The 13800-nt window shown below is 44.4% G+C and overlaps 1 protein-coding gene across 13 annotated transcripts in view; it reads right to left on the bottom strand.

The window, feature by feature from the left end:
• TTLL5 (tubulin tyrosine ligase like 5) overlaps positions 1-13800 on the bottom strand; it is a 284938-nt gene that overhangs the window by 37549 nt on the left and 233589 nt on the right. For 10 of the 13 annotated variants that reach the window (XR_006203962.1, XM_042943838.1, XM_042943839.1 and 7 more), the window contains 2 exons: positions 12539-12618; positions 8310-8432 (listed from right to left, as the gene is read on the bottom strand). The exons of 1 other annotated variant lie outside the window; for it this stretch is intronic. Coding sequence is in view for 11 of the 12 variants with exons in the window: in XM_042943838.1 (XP_042799772.1) it covers positions 8311-8432; positions 12539-12618 (202 nt within the window). In the remaining variant the exon portion in view is untranslated. Of the gene's footprint in view, positions 1-8309; positions 8433-9571; positions 10500-12538; positions 12619-13800 lie in introns of those variants that run through there. 2 more of the 13 variants (XM_042943843.1, XM_042943847.1) reach the window with 2 other exon arrangements.

Genomic DNA, 13800 nt, shown 5'->3' with positions numbered 1-13800 from the left:
TTGGGGTATACATCCAGAAGTGGAATTTCTGAATTGTATTGTCTTTCTATTTTTACAGTTTTTAGAAAACACCATACTATGGCACTGAACTTGAAGCAAGAGTAAGGAGGGAAAGTAGGAGACAAGGATTGAGAGAACTTGTTTTGTTTTTGAGAACACTGTACAATATAAGTAACGGATTACATGACTCCAGAACCACGATGATACATCTTACACTACACATAATACTAGACAGATCTCTAAGATCTCTGTGTTGTCCAGTTCAGGTATTACATAATTTAAGAGAAGCCTAAAAAATTCATGGAGAATTCAGAAAGGAATACAAAAGACAGTTTAGTGTTTCAAAAGCAAAACCTGATCGGTGTTATGAGGTCAAAGACTTCCAATGAGTTGATATAGAGGGAAAAACGCTGAAGGAGGATGTTTTTCAAATAAACTAAATCTCATTTTACGGGAACCTTTGCTCCCTTAGAATAAGATCCTTGGATGTGGTCTAACATTTGAATTCTGCATCGTAATTACAAGGTAGGTTTATAGTAAGGTCACGAATGTGTGTAACAGGTTGTAACCTGAAGGACAGCGGTGGCTCCTTCTCTATTTTAGAGGAAGTAGTTTTACAATATTGCAAGAAACAGGCTAGAAATACTGCAGTAGGTAAATTATAAGGAAGGTTCTTCTGATTTTTCAGATTGCTTAATAATAAAAAAAAAAAAATGCATTATAGGAGCGCCTGGGTGGCTCAGTCAGTTGAGTGTCCGGATCTTGTGGTTCACGGGTTCGAGCCCCATATCGGGCTCTGCACTGACAGCACAGAGCCTGCTTACGACTCTGTTTCCCTCTCTCTCTGCCCCTCCCCCACTTGCTCTCTAGCTCTCTCTCAAAATAAATAAACTTTAAAAAAAATAGTAAAAAATAACAAAATGCATTATTTATGAAATTTAAGGTTAATGCATTTTAACTTGAGGTTAAGCATTTTCTTGAAACCAGAAGAACAGGGGATATACGTTATTTTTTCAGAAAAATTTTATGTGTTTTATGTATTCTTTTCTTTAGGGCTGGTATTACAAGGTAATGAGGCATTTTGGATGTTGCTAGGGATTCCAGAAACATACAGAACGTAATCCTGCCCTCACGGAAGTTACAGCCTTATTGGGGACAATTTACCCAAGAAGTAAGTAGGATAAAAGATGACAAAAATACAGTGGAGTGCCAAACTTTGTCATATAAATTGTAAGTGCTGTAGGGATTTTAAAAATGGCAAGATGAATCTAATTATATGAATACAGATTATTGGGCAAATCTTAACTGGAAACTTAGAGGATAAGAAGGATTTGTATATGTGGACAGGTGTTTGCAGAAATATGAAAATTCACTCATTCATCTATTCAATCAGAATTTTCTAAGTCCCTTCTATGGGCTGGGCACTGCGGTAGGTCCCAGAATTTCAGAATCAAATTAGAACTCCTCCTTGCCCTCTAGAGAATTACGGCCCTAGTGGGGGAACCGTCAGGTCATCCAGAAAGATACTAGAGTGTCGTAAATGCCACAGGAGATACAAGTCAGTGCTCAGCGCAGTCAAATACCATCTAGCTCATACTGGGGGTGGGAGTGGGGGAGGGTTGGAAAGGAGAAAGGACAAATAGCAATTAGCCACATTGCGGGGAAGCAGGCAAGAGGAGGCATATGGTGCTTGGGCAGAGGAAACTAGATGTGAATAAAGGAACGGAGAGTGAACGTGCCATATGATGGGTGAGAAAACCGCTTAGCTCTGCAGTTTTGACGAGATGGTTCCTCTGCCACCTGCTTTCCAAAGCATATCCGCACATCTTCACGTGTAGATGAGGCGTCTGGGTCCCTGCCCAAGAGCAAGACGAGCCCTTACAAGCAATCAACCGAGAGAAGTTACACTTAGGATTGTCTAAGCCACATGCGATCCATCCAATCCTCTACAGAATCACTGCCTTACCCTTGGGTTTTGTCGGACCAGAAAGAGACTTGGACTGCAACAGTCTTGTCCCTCACAAAACGGTTTTCGTTGACTTGCGCTGATGTGTGTTGACTTCCTGTAGCTCACGCCAAGAAGTAGCCCCATGAAGCACACTGCTGTGTTGGGAGGGCACTCTTACTTCTTTCGGTGTCCTCTCTCTAAAGCATATGAACTACTTCTTGGAGAATAAGAGCCAGGAAAAAGCTTCATTTTCCTCCAGAGTATGGCTTCCTTTTTGAAAATGAGAACTATATATACCCTGATTTTTCTTGTTTCCCTTTTTGTCTCGATGGCTAAGAGACTCAGAACCAAATTTAACCTTGATCACAGTAATTTTATTTGGGCTTATATTTGAAAAATTGGAAATATCTTGACTTTTGGCCCAGATTCTCCTTTTATGTTTTGTTATTTTACTGCATGTGGCTTTCTATTTTAAGACTCTATGGTAGGGATGAAAAGTATGTTGTACCTGCTAGCTACAATGCCACCTCAAGACAGGGGTCAGAAGTGCCGAAGCTGGCCGCTCTGTATCACGCAGTCATGCGATCCTAGCAGAGGGCTGGCATTTGTCCGCAAGGGGGCATTTGCCACCTTCAGTTCTGCACACCAGGGGCACGTCTTGGAATGAATGAAGGAATGCAGAGTATTCTAATTCTGTCCTCTGGAAGGTGGATGTAACAAGTGGAGAGAGAAACAACCACACGGAGGGAGGTGGAATCTCGAATACGGCAGAGGTGCTGACCTGGAAAACAGTGGAGGCCAGCCACCGAGGGGATAGCGGACAACCTGGTATCAGGGATGGACTAACAGATTTGCTGTTTAGCCACTAAAACTGCTAATTGTCCCAAATAAGGTGGCAGGTTTTTTGTTTTTTTTTTTAATTTTGTTTAACGTTTATTTATTTATTTATTTATTTATTAAAAAAAAGTTTTTTAACGTGTATCATTTTTGAGAGACAGGGAGAGACAGAGCATGAGCAGGGAAGGGGCAGAGAGAAGGAGACACAGAATCCGAAGCAGGCTCCAGGCTCTGAGCCGTCAGTACAGAGCCGGACGCGGGGCTCGAACCCACGAACTGCGAGATCATGACCCAAGCTGAAGTGGGACGCTCAGCCGACTGAGCCACCCAGGCACCCCCAGCGTTTATTTATTTTTGAGAGACAGGGAGAGACAGAGTGCAAGCAGGGGAGGGGCAGAGAGAGAGGGAGACACAGAATCTGAAGCAGGCTCCAGGCTCTGAGCTTTCAGTGGGGCTCAAACTCAGGGACCATAAGATCATGACCTGAGCCGAAGTTGGATGCTTAACTGACTGAACCACCCAAACGCCCCAAGGTTGCAAGTTTTTATGAGGTCCGGCCCCTGAGACTGTTTGCTCCTTATGCTTATGTACAGTAACTTTCCTTAAAGAGGTAAACTGAGGGTGCCTCTCTTTTGATAATCAAAAGGCTATTGCAGATGACTCAAATTCTCCGCGTAAACAGAGGAGGATAAGGATATGTACATACACACAACGGCAATTTACATTGGAGAACAGTAGAAAAGATGACTAAACACCGAAGGCCTGCAAGGGTCATATTTCTAAAAAAGAGCGGCGATGTCAAGATTCCATGTTCCAATGTCTGATCAACTACAAACAATTCACTCATTAAAAAAACAAAACAAAAAAGCTAAACTCTTGTCAAATTCTAAAACATCTTCATTTGGGTTTGTCTCATGAACAAACATGTCTTAATGAGAAGTGAATGGAAGGCGGAAAAAACCTCAGTCACTTTTCAGTCCAGTTGAATATAAAACGCAGTGAATCTTCTTCCTGATAACCACAAACACATAAATAACAGTAAAATAGCAACTTCTAAGCAGCCGACCTCTTTACTTCATCTCACCATCTTACAGCCAGGTTGGCTTCCCAAGTTACATCCTTATTTTGTACTGGGGAAACATGCTTTGTTTTCCTTTTTTTTTTTTTTTTAATTTTTTTTTAACGTTTTTTATTTATTTTTGAGACAGAGAGAGACAGAGCATGAACGGGGGAGGGGCAGATAAAGAGGGAGACACAGAATCGGAAGCAGGCTCCAGGCTCTGAGCCGTCAGCCCAGAGCCCGACACGGGGCTCGAACTCACGGACCGCGAGATCGTGACCTGAGTCGAAGTCGGACGCCCAACCGACTGAGCCACCCAGGCGCCCCCATGCTTTGTTTTCTTGATGTAGCTAAGGGGACATTACGCACATTCAAGCAGTACCTCTCTGGTATCAGGTAACCGCTTAGCCGGGATTTAGGTTTTAAGGGAAGAGGGCTCCTGATATCTATGTTAGAGTCCTGTCTGGAAATACTTGGGTGTTCCAAAGAGGAGAATACAAAGAAGTAGGAGACGCTATTGTTCCACTTTTACCAGCGATGCTCTTCATTCGGAGGACAAGAGAATCCGAGTCTTTCTCTTTATAATTTCAAAGAATAAAGCATAAATATCCGCACCAATCATGCCAACGGGGCAATGCACATCAAGTCACCATTCTCCGCGTCCTACGCGTATCCACCCACACACTTTGGGGCCCAGTTCATGCTACAGATCAGGCGAGCAGCGTTGTAAATATTTCCATGCACAAAGCTTGCTTTTTCCAAAGGTAGGCATGGCTTAGCATGTCATTTCTTTCTTTAGAACGTTTAGGAGCAATTATGACCTGGGGATATAAGGGTGGTAAAGCAAAGGTATGTGCCTATAACAAGCATTTCATTGAAATTAGCAGCAAGATGTGTGGGTTCATGGGACGGATAACCACAGAGTATAGATTGATAACTTGTAGCGATAAGTATAAAAACTTACAAAGTAAGGCAATGTTATGCCGGTTACCTGCCCAGTTCAGGAATACAAGAATAAACAGGATCTTTTCCCACCCAAAGTGAACGGATATTACACAGGACAATACGAATCTGCAGCAAGAGGCAGTGGTAGGTACAAGCCTCACAATCCAGGGTGCCAAGCATTTTTTCCAGGAGGTGTGTGCGCTTCTGTAACATAAATGTAATTTGAGAAAGGGGCCGCTGCGCTTTCCTTGTCTCTTTCTAACAAAGTAGTAATTGTTAACAATTGAAGAATCATCACTCCTCTCTTGGCAGTTTGCCAGCTCAGCAAGAGACAATATCAATTTTCAGATCTTATCTTTCTTAGTGGTCCACTTCTTAATCCATTTCAGGAATAGAGTTCCCTGGTTTTCTTTAAGGCAAATGAACCCCCTTAGAGGATCTTGGAAGTGTTCCCCTACATCCCCCCAAACTGAAAGCCAGGTTGTTTCCTCCCCCACTTCCAACCAGGTTGTTCTGCTATGCTTGGGTTTTGTTTCTGAATGTAGAAACAGTTACTAAATGAAAAGAAGAGGCCTCGGGACAGGAAAGCATGAAATTTCAATGGCTGACAGCCAGGCGACTTTGCCATGGAGAGGGATCCACATCCTTCATGTGTGGCTGCAGCTAGATTAAGGCTAGCACCACACACACTGTTAAAACACCACTTATACAACACAGCCTATAATGAAGTGAGTGCTGTGACCAGTTGCTTAGAACTTAGTGGTATAAACCTAATTGATGGAGATTTTTTTCCCTGGCTCCTCGCACTGCACAGTAAAGACATTCACTCTGTTGATGTTTGTTCTAAGGGTGTACAAGTTGGGTATGGTATGGTTAAGTCAGTGTGGCTCTGGAGGAGATGAGAACAAGGCTTGGCAGGGGCAAGCTGATTATACTCAGCGTCCCAGAGAGAAGGTCACTGCGTGCCACACGGGGTCACAGAGGAAAACACCAGTGTGGTCAGGAGACAGAAGACAGGAGTGAGGAGAAAGCCGAGGCCATAACCTTACGTGGGATTTCCCCGGGAAAGGCAAGGCAGAGCAGGGTAAACAGCTTAAGGCTGGCTCGTTTTAAGGATTCTGGTGGGCTACGGGCTCCAGCAGTGCTCTCTAGTTGTACCTGGCCCTGGAGCAATCTGGGGCAAGGGAAATGTGGGTGTTCCATGTGAGAGTTAGATAAGGAGGCGGTTGGGGATATAAACTTGGGACTGGTTAGCTTCTATTTGAAAGGCATACTCGTGGGCAAGTTGTTATGATCTCTAGGAATTAGCTAGCCCTGGGAGGGGCAGTTTCTCTCTGGCTCGGTGAGGCCCCAAATGTCAAAGCATCGAGAATACAGAAAACATAGTTAACTGGCTCTGTGATGAAGGGATGCCAAACAGACAATACAGAGTCTAAGAAGATGCAAAATAATGTATCTATTTAAATACGACCCTTGCCTGGGGCAGCATAGTGGGGGTCTTAGAAAGTCCGAGTCCCCAGCATGCTTAAGTGCAGCTCCTTCGTTCTTTGATCAGGACAACTGATGTTTTCTGTCTTAGATAACATGCTATGCAAGCATACTTCAATCCTCGCATCTAACCTGCCTGCCTCCCGAACCCCATATATGAAGAGGCTCTAGGATCATTACAGCTCGTGATAACATTCGTCTGTGACTGTGGTTTAAGGGACCTCTGGCCCGAGCAGTGATCGTGCCTCTACTGCATTCACAGCAAGGAGAAAACAAGCATCTGGGTGATGGGACACGGACGCTGGGGTTCTGCCTCCTCACTTTGTGAACTACGTATTTCTCCTATTCAGGGAGAGGCAGCCCATGGCCATCTGACACCTACCACCTGCCAGGCTGGTGGGCCTGCCTCCGGAGCCTCCCAGCTGGTCGTGCTGCACCATGGCAGCCTGGTCTTCTGAGGCCCCCTGACCCACTCTGCGTCGAGGCCATGCACGCTTGGCATGAGGTCTTACCGCCTCAGCTAACTACAAAGTACAGCATCACCCTCCCTAGCTTATGTGCCGCTCAGGCTCAGCAGGGCTGTGTTTGCAAGAGATTTAAGTGTTGAGAGATGGGCTCTTTCCCAAGGCTTCTCTGCTGATGATCCTACTTTGCCATGTAATGTTCTGGGTGGACTGTAAGGGATACTAATGAAATAGGTTCAAGGAAAGTGATATTACAACGGCGGCAGGGTCCAAGTCTCACAGTCCTGGAAGCCGATGGGACATTAGTGCTTCTTGGCAGGCCATCGGTTTAGTTTGGAGCTTGATGTCGCATTCATTCTCCTGGCTGCCAGTCTCCTCAAGGAAATATTGACCTTCTCGCTTTAGTTTTCTATATTTCATTAGTTGTTCATCATTGGATATCAGAATTAAAGGCCCATTGGCCAAGTATTACCAATAGAACTCGAGTTGTTTTCAGTTTTTCTGGTACATTTTGGTAGATGACCAAGCCATGGATTTGGTGTTCCCTTCTCTCTTCTCATTCCTTTTTGGAAAGAGTTTAGATGGGCTGGGGAAAGATATTTGAAGCTCTCTGATCCAATGTAAATGAATCCTGTGGTGGGTAAATAATTTTCCTCCCTCCTTTGCTCTCCTGGGGTATTTTGATGAATAATGCTTCTCAAATAAGCTTGTAAGTATTCCCCCAGAGGTAAGAAGGGTATTAAGCTCATAGCAGGTGTGCCATTAATGCTTCAGTGTGTAGGGTAGAGCAAAGAGGAAAGGAATCATCAAAACCTTGTGGTTTCAGAGAATTTTCTGGAAAGTTTTGAAGGCCACAGCTGGGAACAAAATACTGTGGGGCAGCGCTGGTGAAGTGTGGGTACAGCCTCACAAGATCAAGTCAGGCCGACCCTTCAAAGTCAGATTTCTACGGATGGGTGGTAGGCTGGGATTTACGGTTTGTTTTGTGGCCAGTTATAGCATATGCTGATCTTAACTCAGACACACAGCATAATTACTCACTCAGCCTCACCCCCCAAAAACTATTTTTTAATTTTCTTCCTTCCTGCCTCCCATTATTTGAAAGTCCAGTTCACAAACTACACGACTCTAGTCTAAAAGCCTTCTTTAAAATAATAAATATCACTGAGAACATTCTCTTTAGAGGTTATTGCGATTTGAACTTCAAATATCATTCTCTCCAATGTATTCTGTTACACTTTACCTGTGATAACTCAATTATAGCTTTAGTTTCTTTCTTTGATTGGCCTCAATGTCCCCATGGTTTTAAACAAAACCCTCCAGAATAGTGAGGAAATTTCTTACTGCCACAGCGCCACCTACTGGCAGGCTATTACAGAAGCAAGCTAGGAGTAGCTTAACTTTGACCCACAGTTTGGAGACTCCTTCTGAGCTCTGGTTTTACAAAACGTCAATTTCCTTGTCATTTTGAGAAACTATCGCTTCTCTTGATAGCTATTAAGCCTCTTGCTGTGGCATAAAGTCAGCAAGTTATAATAAAAAAATATGCTCTTATTCTTACTGTTACCTTAAATTGGCCCTGACTTCACCGACTTTGATTTTCTCTGTCCTATAACTGTAGCAAGGGCTCCAGATTGTGTGGGCAAGCGTTTGGATCTGGCGAAAATAACTTGGGGAGCTTCCAAAGGTCCTGAAAAATGTAAAAAAAAAAAAAAAAAAATCCCTACTTAACACTTTATTTGATCTTGGTGAAAGGACAAGAGGTCAAATCTAAAACTAGGTTTTAGGATAGGACAAAAACCAGACAGAAGACTAGCCAGGGACACCAGGCCCAGAAAAACGCCTAATATCTAGCATTAGGTGGCGGGCGACAGAAGGGACCAAAGAAGGAAAGAGAAGGCTGAGAAATACATTGAACATAAAGAAAGGAGAAAACACCTATGTGTATTTCAAGAAAACAAAACAAAACAAAACAAAACAAAACTAGGCTTTAGGGGATCATTGTTTGCCCAGATGCTGATGCTCCATTTCCGGCCAAACACCACACCTGTGCCCTTTGCTTTCTAACACCATAAGAGTACGGAAACCCAAATTCTTATCCCTCTGGCTCTGGGAAGAGAAGAACGTTTTGGGGGTAACAAAGGATGTGAGACACGAGGGCAAGCATCTTAAGAGCTGTATTCATTTTCACTATGCACTTCTTATATTCCAGATCCATCCAGGATCTATAACAACTAGATAACGCTTGGTGAAAAGAATAAGAATCTGATAATAAAAAGAGGTCATTCTGCTGAGAATTGCCCAGCAAATCATTTCGCTTGAAAGTTAAAGTGACTTCTAGATCCTCAGAGTTTAAGGTCCGCTGGGTTTACTTTCTATTAAAGTAAGTTCCTTTGTCTTGTATTACAGGGAGGCAGGGAGGTGGGCGGGCAGAGGCACACTGATGGGCTGCTGCCCCAGCCCCATGCAAACAAGGAGGATAAAGCTAAAATGTATGTTTTATCAAGGCCCCAAATAGCAAATATTTAACAAGGACACTGTTGCTCACTTCTTGTAAATGAAATCCAGCATTGGTGTTCAAAGAATCTTTCCACCAACTCCAGACCAGTAAGTAAGAGCTTTTTAAACAAAACAAAACAAAACAAACAAACTGGGGCGGGGGCAGATAGAGGCCGGGCTCCAGGACAGAAGAGGCATAGGCAGAAGCTAGGGCCAGGGATGAGGGCAGCTGGTATGGCCTCAGACCCTGCAAGAATGGTAGTTTACGCTATGAAGTCCGCACAAGAGAAATGCCAGTTATCTAATCTGGTACTCTCTGCTATTTTAGTTCCCCATCACCACTTCTAAACTCCAGAACGCCATGGTTATAAAGAACGAAGGCCAATGGCTTTGGCTTTGAGCCAAAGGCCCTCACTCTAGCTTCCTTCTCAAATTTCCAAATTTGCTGACTCTACGTCTTGCCTCCCATAGCAAACTCAGAATATATAGCCTGAGGTAGGGAAGTCAAGGAAAAAGTAACATTCATGGAGCATTCCAGACCTTTTGCTAGCAGCTTTCATGTCCACTACCTCATTTAACATCCACACTTAAAAGACTGTCACTAGGTCACCATCAGTGGGGAAGGATTCTGAGTTGTTTTTCAACAGAGCCCTGGGATGAACCAGTATCTCAGTCAGGCGCCCAAGGAACAAAGTCACACAGCTTTAAGGCCTGGTTGGCTAGACTTGCAGAAGAGTCAAGGGGCCAGGAAACAGACTTTTGCTATATTCGTGGACTCAATAATACCATGTTTAACCAACTGAGTTAACTGGACCAGACAGGGGCTAAATACCTTTTCAAAGTCAGCTTAGCGATTCCTGTAGAGGCACAAACTTCCTATCTCTGAGAGCCATATAACTGACTTATTACAGGGGCTACTCTCCCTTCTTCTGGGTTTAAAGAAAAATGTCTCTAATAGCTACCTAACCTTTTTATAGGACACCCTTCTGAACCCCTAGAATAACACCTTCAAATCTATGTGTCATACAGAAAAACGCATGATTTGTAGCCAAAACACTCAAGTGCCAGGTAGTTACTTACTAGCTGTATAAATGTTTATTGGGAAGTGTGGAAAATGCCTGAGACTCGTGTACCAAGTTCATCAGTGTTTCTTTAACTGAGGATCGGGAACACCAGGAAAATCACAGACTAGAAACAAATTCAAGGCACTTTAGAGGTCCAGAGTCAATGGAGATAAAAGCAGTGAACAGCAGGCTACCTAAGCAAGGCGAAAAAAAATAATGCACTCGTCTTAAGGTAGAAGCAGAGGGAAAAGGGAGATACTAGAATCCAGGGATTCTAATATACAGTATACAGTATACAACCTTTATGTAACTAATATACAACTTTTCCCTTTGTTCTGTGGTTTTAGGCTGACACTGCGGTCATTACAATGGTTACAAAATCTCTAACACATAACTTCGGCAGTCGATAAATATTAATTCATAAGCGAGATGCTGAGAGTATGACCCACCTGGCCCCTCAAATTTCCAACTTCCCTGGCCAGAGTCTACGCAGAGCGTTCCGTTTTGTACTTAATACGTTAGTTAGACCTGCAAATGCAGCAGGCAGGTTTCCTGGATCTCCTGTGCTCCGCAAACCTCTCTGGCTGCAGCAGTTTGTGGACAGATATATTCAGCTGTGTGTACAGTGCACAGTTCTCCCGGCCACCCACTTGCCAGGCCGCACCAACTTCCAGGGGGAAATGTTCATTCCTTAAAAATAACTACCGTATCCTAGTCATTCTTTTTGGGGGGAGGGGAGGGGCAAGTAGATACCCATCAACTATTTCTTGAATTCGGGTTCTAAAATATTAAGCAGAGAACAAAGTCTTTATACTCTTATTACCTGATGTGGGTGTGGTTATAGAGCCTTTCTCTATATGTGGCTTCCTTGAACCCCACAGTAAGCCGGAGGTGTGCGTAATTCTCCCTGTGATACAGTCTAACCAGGCTTCTGGGAGATCTGGCATCATGTTAAGGTGTATTATGTCGCACGCACACCCCTCATCCCCTGGCTCTAGACTCCCTGACGGCTCCTTATTGCACTCAGGACCAAGTTCCCTACACGGCTCGCAAACCGGCCCTGCTACCTCCGTGACCTCTCTCTTGCTGCTCCCTGCTCGTGCCCTAGTCCCCCGCCACAGTGACACACGAGGGCTCCCAGAACACAGGGCATTTTCACCCCGCCCCCGACTGTGCAGTATTGCTCCCTCTTCCTGGCACTCCTTTAGTCCTGCAGCGCCCCCCCCCCCCCCCCCCCCAGCAGACGTGTCAACATTCAACCCTCCGCCTGGATGTTTCTTCCTCCAGAAAGCCCTCTCTAATCCCTTAAGAGCCTGGGCCAGGTCGCTCGGGTTCAAATACTGCCCCACCATTTACTAGCTGTGAGATGTTAGATATGTTTCATAATCTGTGCCTTTATTTCTTCAGCTGTAAAACAGGGAACACAGTTCCTATTATATGCCTGTTTTGTGGACAAATGAGTTGTTACATGTGAAGCATTCAGAACTGTGCCGGGCACAGCGGGTGTTCCGCCAACCGTCTATGGTTATTCTCTGCATCCCCAGGACCTGACACTTACCCACCCTGCAGCCCCGCTCCCTGCTGACTCTCCTCTTTTCCTAAGTCTGTAAGTTCCCTGACAGGAGGGATGGCCTGGTCCACCCTTTATGTCCCTCAGCTGACATCTCATTCTCTCCACAGTAGGTATTCAATAATAAGTATTTGTTGAACTGAATCCAAGTGATTTTCTTTTAGTTTTCTGATTACTTATCAGTATATTCTTACGAGTTAGTACTCACAGAAGACTATGCCTGGACCAATGTTGCCTGACTTAGATGTGGATACCTACACGAGAGGTTTTAAAAAGACCTCAGTAAGCACCTGGCAATAGATCAATAGGCCATTACATTAGCATGACAGGGACTATGATCGAAGACCAGAGCTCCATTGTCCTGAAGAGTTAGGGAGAGACACTACCGGTGGGAATACGATATGCACAGTGAAACACCTGTCAAATACCAGCCTAAATGCTGCCAATCTGATAGCATTCTCCCAGACCAAGGAATGTCATCTACCCTGAACTAGTTCTGGAAAACCATTCCATCCTACAGTGCCCATTTGCCAATGCTTCAAAAGCCTGGAGGCTTCCTCATTCTTTGAACTGCAGGTTTCTTCGGAGGCAGAAGAGAGAATATGCCCAGCCCAGCACCCTCCCTGTCGTCCCGGCCGCGGAAGAGCTGGTGTGTCCACTAACCTGTGGAGCTGGTGATGGGCACAAAGGCTGCAGAGTTAAGGCTGCTCTGGAGTCCATTCAGCTGCCCTTCTGTGGACCCTCTGAAACACAAGCAGCTTGGTTAGATCGGCAGATAGAAAGGTTAGATCAAATGCAGGCCCTCCAATGGCTTTGCCTCTTGCTCTCGGTGTTCTCGGTCATGTGGCTCATTCCCTTGCTTCTTTCAAGACTTGGTACAAATGTCACCTTAGCAGAAAGGACTCCTGTGACCAACTACCCCGTCTTCTGAAATATTACATATATTGAAGTTTGTTGTACATCTCTCTCCACTGGAAGGTAATTGCAAGAAAGCACAGGCTTGGACTACTGTTGTGTCTCCAGTGCCTGGCACCTAATAAGCATTCAACAAATATTTCTTTACTGAATGAATAAATGAAGTTTCCAGTATTGACTTGGATAAATTATAAGTAAAGGCATTAAAAAAAAAACACCAAGGTTCATGTAGACCAGCGGTTCTCATCTGAGGTAGAAAGGAGGGACAGACTTTGTCCCCAACCCCACCCTTCCACAAGGGACGTTTGGCAATGTTGACACATTGTTGTCACAACAGCAAGGTCTACTGGCATCTGGTGGGTAGAGGCCAGGGATGGTGCTAAATATCTCCTAAAGTGCACTGGGAGGTGCCCCCAAAGGATTTTGTAGCCCAAGATGTCAATAGTGCTGAATATGAGGGGCACCCGGGTGGCTGTGTCGGTTAAGCGTCCAACTCTTGATTTCGGCTCAGGTCTCATGATCTCATGGTTCGTGAGGTTCAAGCCCCACATCGGGCTCCACGCAGACAGTGTGGAGCCTGCTTGGGATTCTCTCTTTCTCTCAAAATAAATAAACTTAAAAAAAAAAAATAGTGCTGAAGTTGAGGAACTGTTATATAGAGGCACCTCCCCTCATGCCAACTTTGACAAGAGACAGGACAGAGTAAATTGGATGCTTTGGGCACAGGTTCCCCAGCCACATGTCTTAGAAATTCTATGGCTAGCTTGATGCCCTACAGACCATGCTGGATCTCATCACTACAGGCTCTTATAGATCTGGAATTCTTTCATTGCATTTACCAAAATTGTAATTACGGGATTGTGTAACTGGTTGCTTAATATCTGTCATCCTTGCTAAAAAGTAAGCTCCGTAAAGGCAGAGATTATATCGGCTCGTTCACTGTTATAGCCATGGCTGTTAACATTGCACTTTGCACAGATCAGGTATCTAATAAATATTTTTTTTTAATT

This window comes from Panthera leo, chromosome B3, assembly GCF_018350215.1.
Source record: "Panthera leo isolate Ple1 chromosome B3, P.leo_Ple1_pat1.1, whole genome shotgun sequence".
Taxonomy (NCBI): Eukaryota; Metazoa; Chordata; class Mammalia; order Carnivora; family Felidae; genus Panthera; species Panthera leo.
Note: the sequence above shows the minus strand (reverse complement) of the source record. Positions and strands in the feature narration are given on the sequence as shown.